The following is a 19,164-nucleotide window of genomic DNA, read 5'->3' on the forward strand; positions in this document are numbered from 1 at the left end:
AGCCCTCTCTAAAATAGTGCTGCTACCTGCTGTGTGCTGTCCAGGTACACTTTCTAATACTTCCGTATTTTTTAAGGAAAAAAACTTTTCTGCCTAGTGTTCATGAGGAAAATAGGGGGGTTATGAAATAAATCCAGGAAAATACCCTTTCTGTACATATTCTACCAAGTGCACTTTAATCTACAAAGTCAGTGATTCCTGCTTTTCTTGCTTTTGTCAAAGTCTGGACTTTCACGATTGTTAGTCTGTTCCATTTTTTTAAAACTTTCAACTGTCTCCGTCGGCTCAGGAGAGCGTAGGAAGGCAAGTGGGTCCTCCGCAGTACAAGGAGCCGCTGCTTTTTCACTCCGCAGTCCACCAGCCGAGCTGCAGTGCCACATCGCCAGAGGACCATGACTGTTACTTTTTGAAATTCTCCATAGGTGGCGACAGGCCCGGCCACCACCAGCGCTGGCACTGTCAGATTTCAGGTTTTAGACTGTGGGGAAGCATCAGTTCACCAGGGGCTAGTGCTTTCTCTGGACAGGACAATATGGGAGGCCCAGTAGAAATACTTTAAGTGTACCGTATGGCTGTAAAGCTTACAGAAGAGTTTCATAAGCATGACTCATATCTGTTACAACCAGACATGACAGAATATCACAGCTTATGACCAATGCCATAAAATTCCAAAAAGATATATACTGATAAATTTACAACAAAGATTCAACATATTCAAAATAATGGGTGCATACATGATCATTGGTCATAAACTGTAAACAACTGTCCTGACTGTTCATCACTGGTGTTATGTCATACTTGTGCCTGTGTTATATTCGCAATTATGGCAAATATTTGAAGGAAACTGTTGCCAAAATAACACAGGTTTGCTGGACATGAATGCTCCATTGACAGAAACAATATCAACAAGTAATTCTGACGTTGTCAGAATTATCAATATATCACCCAGAACAGAATTTACCTACCTCGCATGCATTGCTACGTCTGCATTATATTCTGTGTTTACAGGGTGTTTAGTGCTGCCCATGCCCCTTACTGTTGCAGGAGTGCACTATGCTTTCTGCTTATTTTCATCATGCTATTTCTCCTTTTGTATTGGCTGATACAATACATGCACTGGTTTGTATTTCATGTCTTGGCACGCTAAGCAATGTATCAATAACTGTTCATTGTTATTCAAATTTGTTTTTCAATAATGCAAGTATAACAGTGATCATGACATATTGGCTGGCTACTACTTTGATGCCTTGCTAAAAAAAAAGTGTAATCATCAATAAATTGTAACTTATGTCAGGCCAAGATTTAAATTAAAACGCAACATTACAATGCACAGATTTGTTAATGTGTTCTAGAATTTAAAAATAATTTCAGCCACATTATAAAGGCATAGCATTTTATGATACAATGTGACATGTAAGAAATTAATTCACCTACCCTGTGAGAATAATCTCCACAAACACCCTAGAGGAAGAGACAAGGATTGTGTGATTAGTTTTTTCAGTTCTCAAAATGATATTGCATTAATAAAAATAATACTCAGTCCACACAATACTACTGTTCTTTCAGAAATATTGGGCTTTTGTAGACAAAGAAACTGGCAATGTAAAACATTGAAGCTTTAAAACCATTTTTGACTTCCCTCTAGAGGTAATTAAACATGGCCCAACCAGTGAACACAACCTGTGCTGAGACGTGCTGTAAATTTATGGAAGAAAAGTACAAGTGCTAGCATTTATTTTTCGTGTGTTTACTAGAATGGATCTGAAAATTTGCTAAGTGATATTGGACTGAACTTCCTTTCAGCTTTTAGGGGTTTTTCCCCAACTATTTAAAACTGAAATCTTAAAGCTGACATGCACAAATGGTTCAATAAGGTAATTGGGAACCAGAGAAAGTGATCTCACCTTTTCCCCCTTAGGGCCTGGTTCACCCTACAGTGCAGAAATACAGCGGGTAATTAATCACAGAGAAAGAGCAGCAAATACAAATGCAATAACAAAAGAAATAAAAAAAAGAGTCTTACTGGAACTCCTTTCGGACCTCGTGGACCCTTCCAAATAAAAGGAAAAAGATGGAAAAGGTGAATCTAATGTCTGAAGTGTTAAGACATTTTGTGACCATACAACTTAAGTGTATTACAAATGTCAGAAACAAGCAACATTATTATGCGATCTTGGATTAATGCCTCGCAAAATCGGGAATGGTGTTTTTCCCATCACAGTGTGTTGATAAGGGTTACAGAAGGCATGTCATGAATGGTCAGGTGGAAGATTATTTAAGTTGATGAGAGAGAATGTTTCCACTTCAGCAGTTTGGAAGCTTCAATTAGGGACGTGTTCTCTGCCACTCTTCCAATTAGGAGAGCTTTCATAGCGCTTGCGGTGCCCTTGCTATCCCTTCCAAGCTTCCTTGAAAGTTGGCGCCCATTTGTTTAGCTTCGTCGGGGGAAGAGCTGAAGCGTGTTCATTGCAGGAACATTAATCTTAATTCGGAAACAGCCGAGCCGTGCACTGCGCGCCGTGCCGCGCCGGACCCCCGCGTAATTGGGGTTGGGGGTTGGCCCTCCCCCCGGCTCCCTTTCGCGTGAACTTTGGCGAGCGAGAGCAGCGCCATTCCAGAAGGCCGTCTCCCACACGCCTCAGTGACATACGGTGTTAATCAGACGCCGCTACGAAACGCATGGCCCCCGTGTGACAGACGAGACGGAACAAAGAGCCGATGTGTTTTAAGAACAGACACGAAGGACTCAAAAAAAAAAAATCAGCAACCGGGGCTGGTAAAAATTCAGATTGCTCGGACCCTGTGAAGGTGCGGGAGAAATGTGGAATCGCTTTTCGAGCCACTGTAAATTTCATCTCCACGGAAGAAAAAAAGATGAGGCTCGTATCGGGCAGGAAGCTAATCAATAAAACGGTAACCCATAAACCCCAGACGAGGTGTGCTTGTGGTCAGTGGCCCAGAGGCAGCATTCGACTGTCAGGGTGTCTCCATTGATGGTCCATCTGGGACTACTTGTGATTGAAGTAGGGCCATAAATGTGTCCGAATGATGGACTGAATCTGAAACTAACTTTTTCACGCTGGTTCTCGGTAGAGGGAGTAAATGTCTGTTTGTGTAGCTTTGGCCATTTAGTCTGTATATAATACTCAGCTTCTCACTTGAAATTTTTCCCCCCTATAGAGAAAAAAGTCTTAAAGTGTTCCTTATTGTCTATGCCCCCAAAATTGTGTTCTTTAGAATTGAAAAGAAATGTTCTTTTCAAATTCAACAACAAAACAAAACAAAACACAGGCAGGGCAAATTTATTTAAAACATGCACCATGATAGTTGTTAATTTATGACATCCAAAACAGCTGTTTTAGAAATTAAAGTGCTAGAAAATGTCAGCATTTCCCCACAGACCACGTGAAAACATGCATCCCGTGGATATGTTATTGTTTCTTTTGGAATATATCGCTCAGTCGACATGAGAAAATGTTTTCTCGTATTTTGTCAGGTCCCAAGAACAATCCCATTGCTTGCCAGTAAATAAAACGGTAGCATTATGCGCTTAACCCAGTGCAACCAGAAAGCATGGTACTGTGTCAGCAGGACCTGCTGAAAGCAAATGGCACCATTTAATATATGACATCATTTTCATGAGAAATGCATGCATGTAGCCTATTTAGTGAATAGCGCAGCAAAGAAACAGCGAAGAAGTGTGAAGCACAGGATGCATTTGTGTGTTTTTGTTATTCTCACCAGGTCTCCCTTCAGTCCACTTTGGCCCTGCGATCGAGGGATGAAACAAATTGCAAAGTTAAACGCGAGTGGCAGAACATACACCACACAAAATTAATCTTGTCCAGCTCTAGCACTACTGCCGCTAATGCCTCCATTTACTAAGGATAACATTTATAAATGTCAGTAACACCAATGTTATTTTCATCTTAGCGTAATAATAATTGCCTTGTTACCATAATTACAATAATTACCGGCATCATAATTATCCTCATCACGGTAATTATCACCATCATCTCCAATTACAGCTCAATAATTTTACAATTGAAGGTCTGGGCTCTTGAAACTGTCAATTGCGCCTATTCTGCATTTGTCGGGAACTGGTCTGGAACTCACCGGCTTTCCGTCCAATCCGATCGGACCCTTCAGGAAGAGAAAGAGAGGGATTAAACATGGAGTTCAGGATGCCCGTATTGCCTTACTGACAGCTAGCCTGATGGAGGGGGAAAGGGTATTTCCTGGATAGCTGAGAGCCGAGAGCTACACGTGTCCCGGCACACTGCGGGGTACTGAGAAAACACCATGCCCGCCGGATTCAGACGGGCCTCCAGACGGCACGTTTCCTGGCCAACGGGGAAGCCTGCTAGTCTTACAAGAAGCTTGTGCGGTACGGAATCCTGAAAATGGGTTTGAGCAAAATCCCAGACTAGGAGAGGATGCCTTGTTCTCATGGAGATGGCTAATGTGATTTTGTCCAGTGCTGATTTATTGTGATAAAGGACATTGATAGATTGCAATTACATATAGCACCTTTCACTTTATTGTGGGTGGGGGAGACAGCGGATATGCATCAGAAAACTCGCCTCACGTTAGCTTATAAGGGAGAAATCTGCAAGCAAGATGGCAATCTTGAGAGTTCCAAATTGGGCAAGGATTTGGGGGAAAAGCCTACTCTTTGCAGAAAGTGCCATGGGATCATAAATGATTGTAGTGAGTCGGGAGCAGGATTTTTAGTCTCATCTAAATAACCCCTTCTGTGTGTGCTTGGTGGATGCTAAGAATCCCCTCCGGGGATCGAAATGCAGTCTTAATTTGAAGGAGCTCCAGGACACTTTTGCGCAACACAGCCTCCCTTGATTGTATTTATATGAACTCATACACTGCATTTGTACAGCCTTTAGCTGGGATTAACTGGGTAAAGATGCAGCAACTTACCGGGAATCCAGGAAATCCTCTTGTTCCAGGCTGTCCCTAAAGAGGAGGGGGAAAATGACAGATTTTCTATCGAATGATTTTCTAAAGAGACCTGACAGGGATCTGCTGAAAGGAGGTCACAGTTAAGGCCCAATTTTCCCTGCTAATAGGTGATACATTGGGGCAGCTCTGTAATTGGGTCTGACAGACAGGAGTGATACTGTATGGGAGACTGGAGGGAGCACCTTTTGTGTGGGTTTACAAGGAAACCTGAGCCCCGCTTTCCCAAACAGAGGAAAGAGGGAGGCGAAATGCACAGACAGGGAGAAACATCGGTCCTCCTTTTGCTAATAAAAATAGGCTGTTGGGGGGGGAAAAAAAGTGTTTGGTTCTAATGAACACAAATGCACCTCTTCCATGTAAATGTTCCATAGCCTCTGGGCCAAGAGGACGTCATTACCTAGATGTAAAAGTATGGGCAATGGAGCGTCAAACAAAAGAAATCGATATGCAGCCAACGAAAAAAAAAAATTGTATGTCTGGCTCTCCGGTAGTTTTTTGGGAATTCTGCGTATCTTTTCTCATAAGGGAGCCGAATGGTTGGAGGAGGAAGCAGGAGTCGCGGTGCCAGAATATGTTGATATTTCTGAAAAGTACACCCTGTTACAAGCCATTCAAACAGCCCATTTACAGTAAGAGGTCTGCATGTCTGAGTACGTGGTCTAATAGAACGTAAATTGTGACAAGCCCATCAAGGCTAGTGTTTTCTGAAAGCCTTCATTTAGTCTTGTTCTTTTGTAACTTATTTTCTGTTTTTAACAATGGCTTGCAGTAACCATATTTTTTCAGATTCATGCTTGCACGTTTTTTAAAAGATGATATGATTTTTTTTGGCATTAGATTCTATTTCGGCTGAGGCCCTGTGCATTTATACTGTATCTTTAGCCCCATTTCCATCGGGCTGTAGGAACTAATAGCAGGCAGGAACTATCCACAGTGGAGACTAAAATGGTTCCTGGAGCGTGTTTGTGTTTGCTTTCCCACCGTACCTCAGGAACTGTGAGGGTCTAGCCAAGAACTGTATCCATTGTGTGAAACCATTTACTGGTCCATTTGTTTGAGGCACTCCTGTTATTGTCTTTATAATTTTTTTTTTTTGTAATCCTGCTTCGGTTTTGTATTTTTCCTGGAGCCTTTTTGCCTGAGTGGTCGATGCCCAGATCAGCCTAAAGGCAAAGAAATGTTTTAGTACGCATTTTTGCCGACTCAAATTCCCTCTGAACATTGTCCTCCAACCAGATACTGGTCATAGCTTGCACCTCCTCGTTAGGCCACGGTTTTATCTGATTTTCTGACATTGAATAAATCTTTTCCACTCCAACAGAAAAAAGGGGGGTAATGCCAAGATGCCAAGTTTGAGATGACAGGCTGTATTCTGCCTTCTTGTTTGGTGACAGGGTGTGACGAAGTAGACAGCCTATCTGACCGCCCCCTGTGCTGTCCATTCCACCACGCTTCCGCCCCCCCCTCGAAGCTGACCTCTGGAAGGTTGCAGTTAAGCCCCTCTTGTCATCCTCACCTGTCCTAAAAGATCACCTTGAAAGAGCCCTTGCTTGGCGATCCCTCCATATATCACACTGTAACAGGCCTTAGCATCCTTTTGGGTCTGGTGTTCATTAGTGATGCCTTATTACGGGGGAGTTGGATGGAGTATTAGAGGGGGATGTTATGCGATCGTCAATTTGAAAAACAGATGTCAGGTCAGTTTAAGTGGGTTATTGGACCTGTCACTAGGTAACCTCCACCGGCTGAGAAACCGACCGTGGAAAAGGAACTTGAATGAAACGCTGCCCGTTCTTCGCAGTGTAATCAGAAAGGAAATTGCATTTCATAGGTTGGAAACACTACGTCTTTGTCTCGCTGTTACTTGGCGGGAGAAAAAAAATGGCTTAAAAATCCCCCCAAAAAAACAGTGTGGTCCATTCGTCTTGGTTCATGATCCCTTGTTTAAAGTCAATCCAGTCTGGGCGAATTTGTGGTTGGGTAATCTTTGTGGTCTGGGATGATGTTGATGCAAACAAAAGATTTTTCATGACGAAAATGCCATGTGAGATGACTAATTGTGGCTGGAGCAAGTTTGGCCTTTTCAGTAATCCAAAATGGCAACCATATACGAACTTTATAATTACAAATGAAGTGATTACTTTCAGTGAAAAGGTTTAATGTTTTACTCTAAGAAAAAGGCTGGTTCACTTATAACCATGCGTTGATGGTAATAAATTATTACCAGTTTGAAAACCATGACAGAGCCACCGTTAAGGCTCTGCTGGAACAAAAAAACTCTCTGGACTTTTTGCTGTACATTATCTGGATTGGATAATGTACCATAAAATATGATATTGTGTTCCAAGCGCCCCTGTGCCTTTTGTCACCCATCATCTTTTAAACACCAGAATACTGTGAAGACACTTTTATGATACAATGGAAATGAAAGGCACTTACAGGGGGTCCTCGTGGGCCAATGATAGACAGGCCTGGCTCGCCTGGCGCCCCCTGTGGACAAAGTGAGAAAGAGGAGATTACATACTTGGAGCAGCTTCATAATTCCCTTGCCCACAAGAGGAACCACATTCTGTGTCAGACGGCAAGTTTATAAGCAATGTAATACACGAAACCCACCACTCCTAAAGACAGCATACATATGTTCCGCCAAGTAGCCACATATATATTTTTAAGTATTTATATGTATTGCACTCACTCAAAAAGCATTTCACTATTTCAAAAGCAGTAAGTAAATTGACTGAAAGTTGGATGCTCTCTGAAGACACTAGCACTCCAAAATATTGTTTGATGTATCAGTTAAATAACAGAAGCTGACACCACAAATTTTCATTTTTCAGCCGCTAAATGAGGAGTACACATACACGGAGGATGCACCTTTTTATTTGCATTAAAATCTTTTTTGTGACACTTGTGGACAAGCACCCAAAAGACGAAAATATAAACACAATTTATTTGACTAAGTTATTTTGTTGCTGCCATCGGCACTATTTGATGAAGAAAAAAACAAAAAAGAATTCTCTGTTTCGGGCTTGTACGTTGAGGCACTCACTAGGTCTGAATTCTACAGTGTTTGCAACCGCAGCCTTTAGACCGCATCTCTTGGTCTAAGTGGGTGATTTACATGGTGTCTGCCTTTCCATAGCTCTCAGTGGACCCTCTAAACCACAATCAAAAACACAGGAGTCAGACGGGCTGGGTTCAGGTTACTGCCACTTTTCCTGATTGGCTTTTTTTCCCCCCCTGAAACTCTACCTTCTCTCTGTCTTTGATAGGCAACGATCCATCAAAACTCTGGCGATTTTGAGCGCTGTGAACAGGGGAGCTTGGTATTTGTTTTCACGCGAGCACATATGTCCCTCTGCCTCAGCTACTGGGAAAAGCCGACTGGTGATTTCGCTGCTAAGAATTGCAGCGGTCTGATTCTGAGTTTGGAGTTAACCCCCCCCCCCCCCCAAAGTGGTTGGATGACAGATCATGTCCAGATATCCTCCACCAAGTGCTCAATTACAACCGCTGGACTGTGGGATGATGGTGGTGTAGAGGTATACAAGGATGGAACAACCTCATGCACGTAAAGCTCAAATCAGACAGGGAGAAAACCGCTCCCCCCAAAAAAAAGACCCAAAACAAACAAGCCAAAATTCCTGGATATGAAACATGGGAGGAATAGAGGTCTGTAGATTTCATTTCCTCCCAGTGCAACCCATTTATCCCCCTCCTTCCAAAAAGAAAAAAACAGCAGTGTTGAGCTAGCAGTCCTCCTTGGACTTGAATCATTCATCCATCCATCACGGGTTTTTGTGTTTTTGCTCTTCACTTGGCTCTCATTGCACACGCTTCCCACCACCAGCCACAGAGTTTTATTTGCGTAAAAGAGGAAATGTTCAAAAATCATCTGCCGCCAGGTCTTCTACATTATTTCTTGCCGGTGTTTTCTCCTCATTGTTCCTCTGTGGTTGCTTTCATATTTAATTAAGAAATTTAGTCTTTTTCAATCACCATTTTCCGTTTGTCCTGTACTTGTATTAAAAATTACAGTCGCCATAACGAGCAAGTTAGCGGCTTGTCTAATGATGTTAAAGGGTCCAGTTGAACATGAACAGCGACCACTGGTTTGGTTCTTGAAGAAAATTTGCTGTCTTGCCTGGTACTACCAATGGCATCATTATTCTCATAAGCATATTGTACATTAAGCCACAGAAAGCCACAAAAAATGATGGATGCCTCTGCTGCATTGTAAACACCACGTCATGAAGCAACATGACCAAGTTATTCTAATTTTGTAGGAAGTGTAGGCAGTCAACAAGACTGGGTAGTTGAAAATACAAAGGAATCAACGAGGTTACTTTTGCAATTGATATAATAATTGACACCAATTTGTCATTGCAGAAGAACTGATTTTCAGCTCATGCTTTTGCTCTACAGTTGTATACCAGTAGAACTTGCATAGACCCATGATATAATCATGTGATGTAGACATACTTAATATTGTGGGTGTTGAGTATAGGTGTGACATGTTAACCATTTCATGGGGGAGGAAGGTTCTCGGCCACAGACTGGTCACATGAAATATTCAGAAGTTTGCAATCTTCTGGTGTACCACATGTGGATATCCTGTCCTACCGCTAGAAACCATAAAGCTTTACAATCCTATTAAACCGTCAAATTTTGAACAGTTATGAAAACAAGTAGAATAACCTCCTGTTAGCCTAAAATAGCTGAACTCTTTGGGGACTGTTGAAGTACCTCATATGACATTTTACTGTGCCGTTTTGTTAGAAATTGACTCATGTAATCTAAGCATGGTGGGAAATGTGACTATAACCGTAATCATAACCTTCAAGGACCATTCTGATATAACGGCTCAGGCTTCTGCGTAAATCACATTACCTGTGCAGTGGGCAAGGATTCCCCAAACCCTTTCCCTAGACTCCGCCCCCATCCCTACCCCCTGCTAACGGGTCTCAACTTTAGCCCCGCCTCCCATGGCCCAGCAGTGCGAAAGCCCTAGACTTACCTTTTCCCCAGCGTCGCCCTTTAACCCCTGGTCAGTCACAGCAGACACAGTCACATGCAAGGTGTGAAGGAGAGAGACACAGAGAGAGGAGAAGGGGTTAGAGAGGAGGACGGAGCATGCGGCGACCTCGCACAAGCTCGAAGGGTGGGGGGGTGGGGGGTAGTGGTGGGGGGGTGGGGTGGGGTGGGGTGTGAGGCCGCTAAACCGTGGGACCGTGTGCACTGGCAGACGTTCAGTACTGTTTTCTCGCAGATGGTTTTGTGAGGGGAGAGGATGGGTGGGGTGGAGGGAGGAGGGAGGCAGGGAGAGAGGGAGGAGTGCTGGGTTGGGGGATCATCTACAAAATCTTTCTGTGTGTCTCTGCACTTCCTCTGTGTCTCTGCACTTCCTGTCTGTCTCTGTACTTCCTCTGTTTCTCTGCAATTCCTGTGTGTCTCTTTACTTTGTGTGGCTGTGCCACAGGACCCAATAGTAACTGTTCTCTTTACAATGAGTGACTGTGCTACCGGTCTCTTAAAGTTAAAAAGAAAAAGAAAAAACTCAAGTCAGCAATGTCAATACGAAACATTGTGCAGGCTCCTCACATTAAAGTTCCTCAAGACATTTTGCAGTATTCTGACGACGTGATTTAGCGCAATAAAAAATCTAATCTAGCATAATTGAATGTGAAAGGGAATAATTTTATCTGTATGAAGCTTAATCCTGTTGTGCTGTAATATACTGCCCCTTTAAAAGTACATCAGTCTTAACAAATGACAAAACAAAATTCACTATACAGCAAGGGAATATGCTGTAAAGGCACAACCTGTCTTTCTCATTTTATACGCTGACTGTGTATAAGGTATGTGTTCCCTCTGTAGCCTTTTTTTTTGGTTGAGGTCCAGGGCTTTCACTCCAAAAAGCAGTAAAGCAGCCATTAACCTCTCTCTTCTGGGTATTTAGAGGACGATATGATTTCTGAAGTAAATTTAATACCTCAGACACAGTTTCACACTTTAGTTCTCATAGAATCACAAGAGGCCAAACAGTGAACAAATCCCCAGATTTGAAACAAGAAAACATACTGTGGACTACGGTCTTTTTCATCCTCAACAGAATTGAGCATTTTCATATATTCACTGATAACACAGCAATAAATAAAACAGCTTTATCCAGACAGAATACTGCCAAAAATTCAGTATTAAATAAGCATTTTTAGAATCAGTTCAACTGTAGTGTGATTTGTCATTAACTTTGAGAAATGTACCCAAGAAAATGTTGTCTTCTTCTCGTGGAACAATTTATATTTCTGTAAGTGAGTGCCAAATTCATATTTGTTATCAAAAATATTTAAAAAGCAAAACCTGCTTAACTGTGTTACTCAAAGTTACAGCCAAAGAGCACCACAACTGTTTGGATATACAATGAAAGTTACAACTTTGACCAACCCAACAGTCCCCTGTATATGGGCATATGTTGAAAATCTTTCCTTCTTACAGCTTGGGCTGAATTGCCCTGTTCTTTTTGATTGGTGGGTCAGTCAAAGATTTGAAATTTGACCGTAATTATTACTGGTTACAATCATAACATGCCTCGAAAATATTACAATATTAACCCACTATTAGATCTACTTTTTCTACACACTAGGTTTTCTTTGTGTGCACATTCCCAATTCACTCACCATTCTTCCAGGAATCCCCATTGTTCCTTTGTCACCCTATTGATCAATGTACAGTAAAGTCAAAAGGAGGGTAGTAAACAATATTTTTTAGGATTTACTTCTACTGCTAGGTTAATACAATCAGCTTAACTTTACAAACATAAACTGCACTTGTTTTCTTTGTATAAACATTCCCCATATCATTTCCCCCAAATAAATCTGAGCTTTGGAACTACTTTAGTAGTGATTCATACTTTTTTTATTTACGTATTTTTTGGCACAGATGATGGTTGGTCTGGCCAAAGTCAGTAAAGTTAAGCTGACCATCAGGTGACTATTTCCAAACTAACTACGGCCAACTAGGGATTCCCAAGCATTTCACATGATTGGTTTAAATACTGCCAATGCAGACATGCTAAAAAGCTTGGGCATCTCAAGGCTGACTACCATCTACACAAGACCTTGAGAGAGGGTGCAAGGAAGAATTAAGTTGTAGTCATACAGTGAGCTCCAGAAAGGATTATTGTGAACCCACTGTGAATGCAAGGCAGCAATTCCAATTCCCCTGGCATACCTGTGAAATTATTTGCCTATAGCACAAGCACTAGAGCAGATTGCATACCGGTAAAGAATACCTAAGGAGTATTAATTAGAAAGTAGTGAAGTTTAATTACATTTTAACCTGCATTTAAAATTTGTGTTAAGAATTCAATTTATCCATTTGAATTTTTTGGAAAAGTCAGTAGTTACCTTAAAAAGAAGCCTTGAAAAGGTTTTAGTTGGTTATTTTGAGCACATGTTATCTATACCTCTACAGTACTGATTCATATATTTGTAATTATTTATTCTATAAGTGTGTATGCTCGACCAGACACATTCCCTGAGTTATAATTTCTCTCCCAACCATTCCTTGTCCTTGTCCTTGTCCTGTCCTACCGGTGTCAAAGCAAACATTAGGGTAGAGGCCTTCTACCCCAGCACTCTGGGTGACCTTGGGAAAGGAGCTAAAAATGACTTTGCATGAATATGCCTTCCTCATTTAGAGAATGCATGACACCGAAGACGAACGGGGAGGAACTTGATGAAAGCTTAGCTATCTACACATGCCAGAAACAATCCACAATGTAAATAAAATTCCACTCTAGATCCCTGTACGGGCCCACAGGCCCCCACACCCCCACACGGTGAGTTCTTAGCAGTTTCTCACTGTTCAAGAAAGCCATAAACTCCTGCGGTGTTGAAAAGACTTGCCGTACGGAGGCGTTCATTCCTCCTCCGCACTTTTTTTTTTTTTTTTTTTTAAAGTCCCTCGTACCTCGCCGTCGAGTCTGGCGATCTCACAACCCGCCGCGTCAGAGCGCCGGAGTGGGCAGCCGATGACAGCTCTTTTGACGGCTCACTCCGCGCCGCGGAGACGACACGGAGGGGGCGGGGCTTTTGGGGGCTCAGGCCAGACCCATAAGTCAAGGTGACATATCTACTAAAACGTGACCCATTAAGGAGTCTGCAGAGGACTGTCCAGGCTTAAAACGTAAGAGGAAGAGAAGGAGGAGGGCCAGGTCTAGTGCACAGAACGCAGTTGGCTGTGCTGCCTGCAGGCCCAGGATGTATTTAAAATCTGTTGTTTCGGAAATGCCAAGAGAGATTATCTTAAGCAGTGAGTTTGAAGTATCCGTGCACTAACACTGGACGGGTCAAGGGCTGGTCTAGCTAAAGCAATGTCATTTTGACCCTAGCACTAGTGAGATTATTCATCTGTCCATTTTTCCTGGGGGAAATGATGTCACCACAGCAGCGGGTCTAAAATGTGAGATTTCCACTTGCTTCTGGCCCAGGATATGGCCAGAACACTAACACATCTGACCTTCCGAACACATCACTCTGGCCTCCTGGAACAACGCTCAAAGAACATCACTGATAAGCCCTGTCCAAGGTGCTGATCCCATCCAAGCCGTCATAGGTTTATAGTCACACATATAGATATATTGCCCTTAGTTCTTCTCTCCTATGGTATAGTGCTACTGATGATACCAGGAAGTTCAAACTGTCACTGAGTTGTCCCCCACACCTCAGCAAAACCGTTCCCCAACGTCTGCCCCTTCGCCCCCACAGTGCCCTCTAGCTCGCGCAGTGTGCTGGCCAGGTCTGTTATTGTGCTCCGGAACATTCCGGGAGATCTCAGACGGAAACCTGATCATTCCAGGTGCTTTGCCACACTATGTGTCTCCTTTAATACCTCTTTTGTTGAGCCTTGCACCACAAAAAAAAAGAAAGGAAGAAAAAAAAACGGAATTCCGTGGCCCTGTTTTGAGTTCCCTTTCTCTGCAGACGTTGACGCTACAGCCTGGCGCTCAGTTACGGGGGCTTTGACGCTCTAAAATTTGTCAGCGCCCGACCTTGGCCCTCAGTGTACGGGGCTCTGTCCAGTCTGGGAGATTTATGCCCATGCACTGGGGCTATCCAGCCCCCTCAGGTGTATTTACAGGGGTAATAAGATTCGGCTTGTCCAGGCTCACTTTTCAACCGACTGCAGTGAAACTGGCCTGTGTCGCTAGTGCAGCTTTAAAGCCCTACTGATTTTTGAATATATTGGCGGCAACCACTGTATTTCCATGGATGTAGCATGTTCAGGGGCAGTGTTAGGTCTACACCGATGACAGTGTGTATAAAAACGCAGGACATGCTCATAGATGCTCTTGACAGCTGCAGCAATTGGTAGCTGAATATGATTTGTTAAAAAAAAAAAAAAAAAAGTACTCTACCTAATTTCTATAATTTCTTATCTGACAAAGAAGTCTATCCTGCAAAAACACATTCTTCTCCTTTCAGAAAAAAAAATTTGGCTTCCCCGTGCAGTACCCTTAAAAACGCGATCGTAAACCTTGGCAAGGATTATATCCCGGCTTTGACCCGCCAGCTAAACTCAGATAAAAAAAAGAGCCATTTCACACAGGTGGAAAGAGTCAGCCAAGAACCATGAGCTTGCGAGCTGTGATTGACAGCTGGGTCAAAGTACACGGATTGGGGTGGGGGGGGGGGTGCTCCGGCCCGCTTGCCATGCAGGGCAGCTTGGGTATGGTGCTCAGTTAGTAACATTAGAATCAGGTTGAGAGTAAACAGAAAGCACAGCCAGACAGCAACAGGACAAGGGAGATGGCCAAATTGAACACTGCGTTCAGTTCTGAATATAAATAATAAAAAATGTCTTAAAAGATATGACCAATTACAATATTTAACAGACAATTCAAAGGCATTTTGATTTTCTAAAATATTATGCCTGTTAATATATAGGTAGGTATCCTTACAACATGATGCAGAATTTGAGTCTGACATAATCTGTTGCAGTACCATTTCAAATTTAATACGGTAAAATTACCCAGTTGTTTTTGTGTCAACTGAATCTCCCCTGTCCTTTTGTTAGTGCCTCAGAGGTCATTTTCATCTAAGAAGCCGTTATTCCGGTAGTCAGTAGTTCTGTCTTCAATTCAAATCCTGTACTTCTGTCTGAGACTGAACCTGTTACTGAAAACATTATCGTGTGCCAGGAAATATTGTTTTATAATTCTTTAATCCATATTAGAAGCTGATTTGACAACCTTTGAGAAATGAGATGGGTGTGAATCTGGCTTACGGACGCCAAGACAAGCAATCACGGCTTCTCAGTAAGAAAGGCCCGAGAGAGGCAGAAAGGAAACCACTGAAACAGACGTGACACACGTTACAGGACAGTTACCGGAAAGCCAGCTCGTCCAGGAGGGCCCTGAAAAAAAGGGTGAGAGAAACGGGCAGAAAATAGAGAGAGTGAACTTTACAGCAAAAAAGGAGAAAAAAAACGTATATAACACATCGCACGGAAAGCTGACGCAGAGCCTGTCTGTAATAAACACTGGAAAGGGCTGTCTGTCTTATGAATCGTCTTGTGTAAAAAAAATTGGCATTTATTCCAGTTTTATTATGGTCAGGCTTTCATTGACACACACAGGCACACAAAGGAAAAAAACCGCATTTGGCACAAAAACCCCGACGCACTGCACCCCATCCTTGCAATGCATTCAGTAATTAAGTAGCATAAATTAATTTAAAAGTGACCACAAATAAAGTGCCATACTTCTTACCAGTGTACAGGAAGCCCTTTTACTATTCTGGTTTTAATAAGACATTTTGGAAGTGGTGGTTATATAAACAGGGTTTTCGCCTCTGTTTTTCATCACTGTCAGTAAAGACAGATTTACTTGATTTTCCATAAGCGTTTGGGAAACCTATCCTAATATTTTACAGTATATTATGGTTTCACTGCAGTTTAAAAATAAGTGTTTAATAAAAGATGGTGCTGAAATTGTCCACAATTAGGTTCTTTTGACCTACTGGGATGCGCACCATAGAAATGTCTGTTATATCTGACTTTTGGTGACTTACTATGCACCAGATATATAATGGCTCTTTGTCTTTGTTTTTTTTTAAAAATTAGGTCTAGATAGAAAATGCTTTACTATTATGACAATAGAGAGGATAGGAAATCCATGTCGTACAAGTTTGGCTACAAGCAGAAAAGGGCATGAGGCAAATTTCCTAATTTATACAAGTGAGCAAAAGTTTTCAGTGTGAAACAGGGTCATAGAAATAGAATCAATGGGCCTTTGTTTATGACCTGCTCTGAAAGCCTGATGCTAATTGCTGGTCAGGAACCTAAACAGGAACCCTTGAAAGCCTTTCCAAAGCAGTCTACCTCTGACCACGTCTGTCCACAATCTCATGGGTAGAACTTGGATGAGTGCATTGAAAGTCTGACACTTAGTCTCCTTTGAAACCCAAGTGGCAGGGAGTTATGCAGTTTTCTTCCATGCGAGTGCGTAGGCTATTCTTGGCCCACAGTCACGAAAAGGAAGTCATTAATCCCACAGCAATCCACAACCGGCAAAGGATGTTATGCAGTAAAAGAATAAACGTGCTTTCCCCCTAATCCTGCGTTACTTTGATCATTTAAAAATTATTTGGAACACAAGATTGCTGACTGAATCCCTGGTCTGTCTTATCCTTATGCTGTATTTCGTGAAAAATACACAGTGGCCAGATTGCATCGCTGGAATTCTTTAAACTGAATGACACGCATAACTGTAGCTGGTAAATATGACCACAGAAAAATTCAGATCTAAATCAGATGTACCAAAGTTATCACGCTTCCGTATTAAGTTCACGGGAAACAAATTGATGACATGCTTTTAATGAACCCCTTCTCTGCCATGCTCCATGGAACCTTTGAAAGATGACCTGCATGCTGGGGGACCAGATAGCCAGACACACCCTCGGGTGCTGAGTGAGAAAAAACTGTGCTGGGTGTCTTCAGGTTTCTACGGTTACCTGACCTTCGGCTGTCTGGATGGGTCAGAGGGCCCCGTCCTGACCCCACGGACGGATGATACCCTTCACCCGAATTACACAGTGGTGATCCCAGGTCGACACATCTGGGTCCCATTAGGCAGACTGCCCCTGAATTAATGAAGGGTTCCCCCTAGGGGTGGACCACTTTGTCCTCTGTGACCCCTCCCTTGGAGTAGGGGCGGGAGATCTCGCTGATGCGTTTTGATTCCTCTCTCGGAGCCTGCTATCGATACTGTTGAGCTCTCCTCTGATTGGTTAGCTGAGTACGAAATCAAAAGAACATGGAATGGGGTGTGAGTTTGACCCCATTAGATGTTCTTTTATGACTGATTACTCAAAAGGGCATCTTAAGAATAAATAATAAAATTTAATGGCTTTTAAATCCTTGTTTAACCTTGTTCAATCTTCTCCATACTGGTCAAGCTATGGCACGATCATTGCAGTGCTGACACTGAGCAGACAAACAGCTTTTGCTTCATTACACTGGACCGTGAAGCAGGCATGTGTATTTTAGGTTGCCTGCCAGTTCAGAGTGGCATGGAATTAGCAAACGGTGAAGTTCAAAGGTACCCCTCCTTACTGGCTCCTTACTGGAGGGACGTGTTAAACTCACAGAAAGGTCAGTCAGACAGACTGAAAGGGGCAAAACCCTGCTACTTGACCTTGGAGGAATTATGCACTATTATGCTTTAAAAAGGCTAGACTCACAGTCTCAGGAGAACAGGAAAGGGCCAATTTGATGTAGTTTTACAGTTGCAATTACACACATAATTAGGCTGTCTTAGCTTGCCTATGTAAATAAGGGAACGGAATAATTTATACGAATCACTTCTTCCCTGCTCACGGACCTGTCCGCAGTCCATTTAACGTCCCGGCGCAAAAAGCGTACCAGCGCCATCCATCATGGTGAAAGGGGTCATCTCATTGCTTCTAACCACCAAAAACCAAACAGCGGTGTTTAGTTTAAGTGTGATTAATCGCAAATAAACCCTTGATCTTGATTAAATAATGAGGTGCATAATGCGTATGTTCTGAAAATAGATCTCCCATTACCTCTGTTGCGCATTATGTGCACATGTGGAAGAACTAATGACCATTTACCATGGCTCTCCTTAGCAAAAATAATAACCGGTAGAAAAATGAGAAGAAACGTGATCTGCTGGCCAATTCATCTTTGGTTTCGGGATGCAGACAGTTAGCAGGTGTTGAAATAAACCAATTTAAGAAAGTCAACATTGGGAAGCAGAATTTTCTGATTTCTGTTGTAATATTTACAGTGGTATATTGACCTTGAAAGAATATTTCATATGTAATGGATGGATGTAGCTACTGACTCCCCCCATAAAAAGAAAATTAGTGACTAGAACTAAATTTTATCTAAATGGAAATCAGAAATACTCGCACACACTGAATTTCTGGCAGGTTTCACTTATTTTTTTAGTGCCTTTTCGGCACTTTGTAATGCTCCGTCATGCTCACACTGCAGTCCTCATCTTAACCTCTATTTGTCAGTTTGTGAGAGCGCAGACCACCCTTGTGCTCTCCTCTGAAGCATGGAGTGACCCTTACGGGGGGGTGGGGGGGGGGGGGGTTGGGGGGTTCTGGTGCACAATGAGATGCTGTTATCCTGGCTGACTGCAACCCACCCATCCCAGGGTGATTCTACAACTAATTTTGGGGTATCAGACCATGGGGCCTATCCTTGCACTGGAGCACTCCGCCAAGTTAAATTTGCCTGTTACTGCCTCATAGAAACGTGCTAACAGCCAGAAAGACTGTGAAGGAGGCCTGTTGAAGCATTACCACTTTCAGGCAATAAACTCAGACTTGTTTTTGGGTGGGTGTTTGTCTTCTCCATAGGTGTGCAAACGTCCTCACCCAAGGATAAAGGTGTTCCAAAAAAAGTCACATTTTTATTTTTTTGTACGTAATGTACATTTTTGTACATACAGTGTTTTGTACATATCCATATTTGTGGGCCATGGGATGGTCTATGCAGGTGAGCCGTGCACCCGTTTCTGCTCCCGTCCCGAGCCCGCTTCCTGCTCCGGCTGTCCCGGGCCGCTGTCGGATAATTAATCACATTCGCGGCCCGGAGTGGGGCGCTGACCTTCACCCTCTTAGCACGGGCCACAGCTCTGGCAGCTGCTCC

The 19,164-nt window shown here is 42.8% G+C and overlaps 1 protein-coding gene across 18 annotated transcripts in view; it reads right to left on the reverse strand.

The window, feature by feature from the left end:
- Window positions 1-18,608, reverse strand: part of col13a1 (collagen, type XIII, alpha 1) — a 60,835-nt gene extending 42,227 nt beyond the window's left edge. For 4 of the 18 annotated variants that reach the window (XM_064316779.1, XM_064316780.1, XM_064316782.1 and 1 more), the window contains exons 1-10: window positions 15,367-18,600; window positions 11,655-11,690; window positions 9,995-10,021; window positions 7,417-7,467; window positions 4,936-4,971; window positions 4,117-4,143; window positions 3,742-3,768; window positions 2,024-2,050; window positions 1,905-1,931; window positions 1,435-1,461 (exon numbers count right to left, since the gene is read on the reverse strand). In XM_064316779.1, the coding sequence (XP_064172849.1) occupies window positions 1,435-1,461; window positions 1,905-1,931; window positions 2,024-2,050; window positions 3,742-3,768; window positions 4,117-4,143; window positions 4,936-4,971; window positions 7,417-7,467; window positions 9,995-10,021; window positions 11,655-11,675 (270 nt within the window). In that variant the 5' untranslated portion in view covers window positions 11,676-11,690; window positions 15,367-18,600. Of the gene's footprint in view, window positions 1-1,434; window positions 1,462-1,904; window positions 1,932-2,023; window positions 2,051-3,741; window positions 3,769-4,116; window positions 4,144-4,935; window positions 4,972-7,416; window positions 7,468-9,994; window positions 10,022-11,654; window positions 11,691-15,366 lie in introns of those variants that run through there. The other 14 variants (XM_064316792.1, XM_064316790.1, XM_064316794.1 and 11 more) reach the window with 9 other exon arrangements.
- Between the last annotated feature and the right edge of the window lie 556 nt (window positions 18,609-19,164).

This window comes from Anguilla rostrata, chromosome 18 (assembly GCF_018555375.3).
Source record: "Anguilla rostrata isolate EN2019 chromosome 18, ASM1855537v3, whole genome shotgun sequence".
Classification (NCBI taxonomy): Eukaryota; Metazoa; Chordata; class Actinopteri; order Anguilliformes; family Anguillidae; genus Anguilla; species Anguilla rostrata.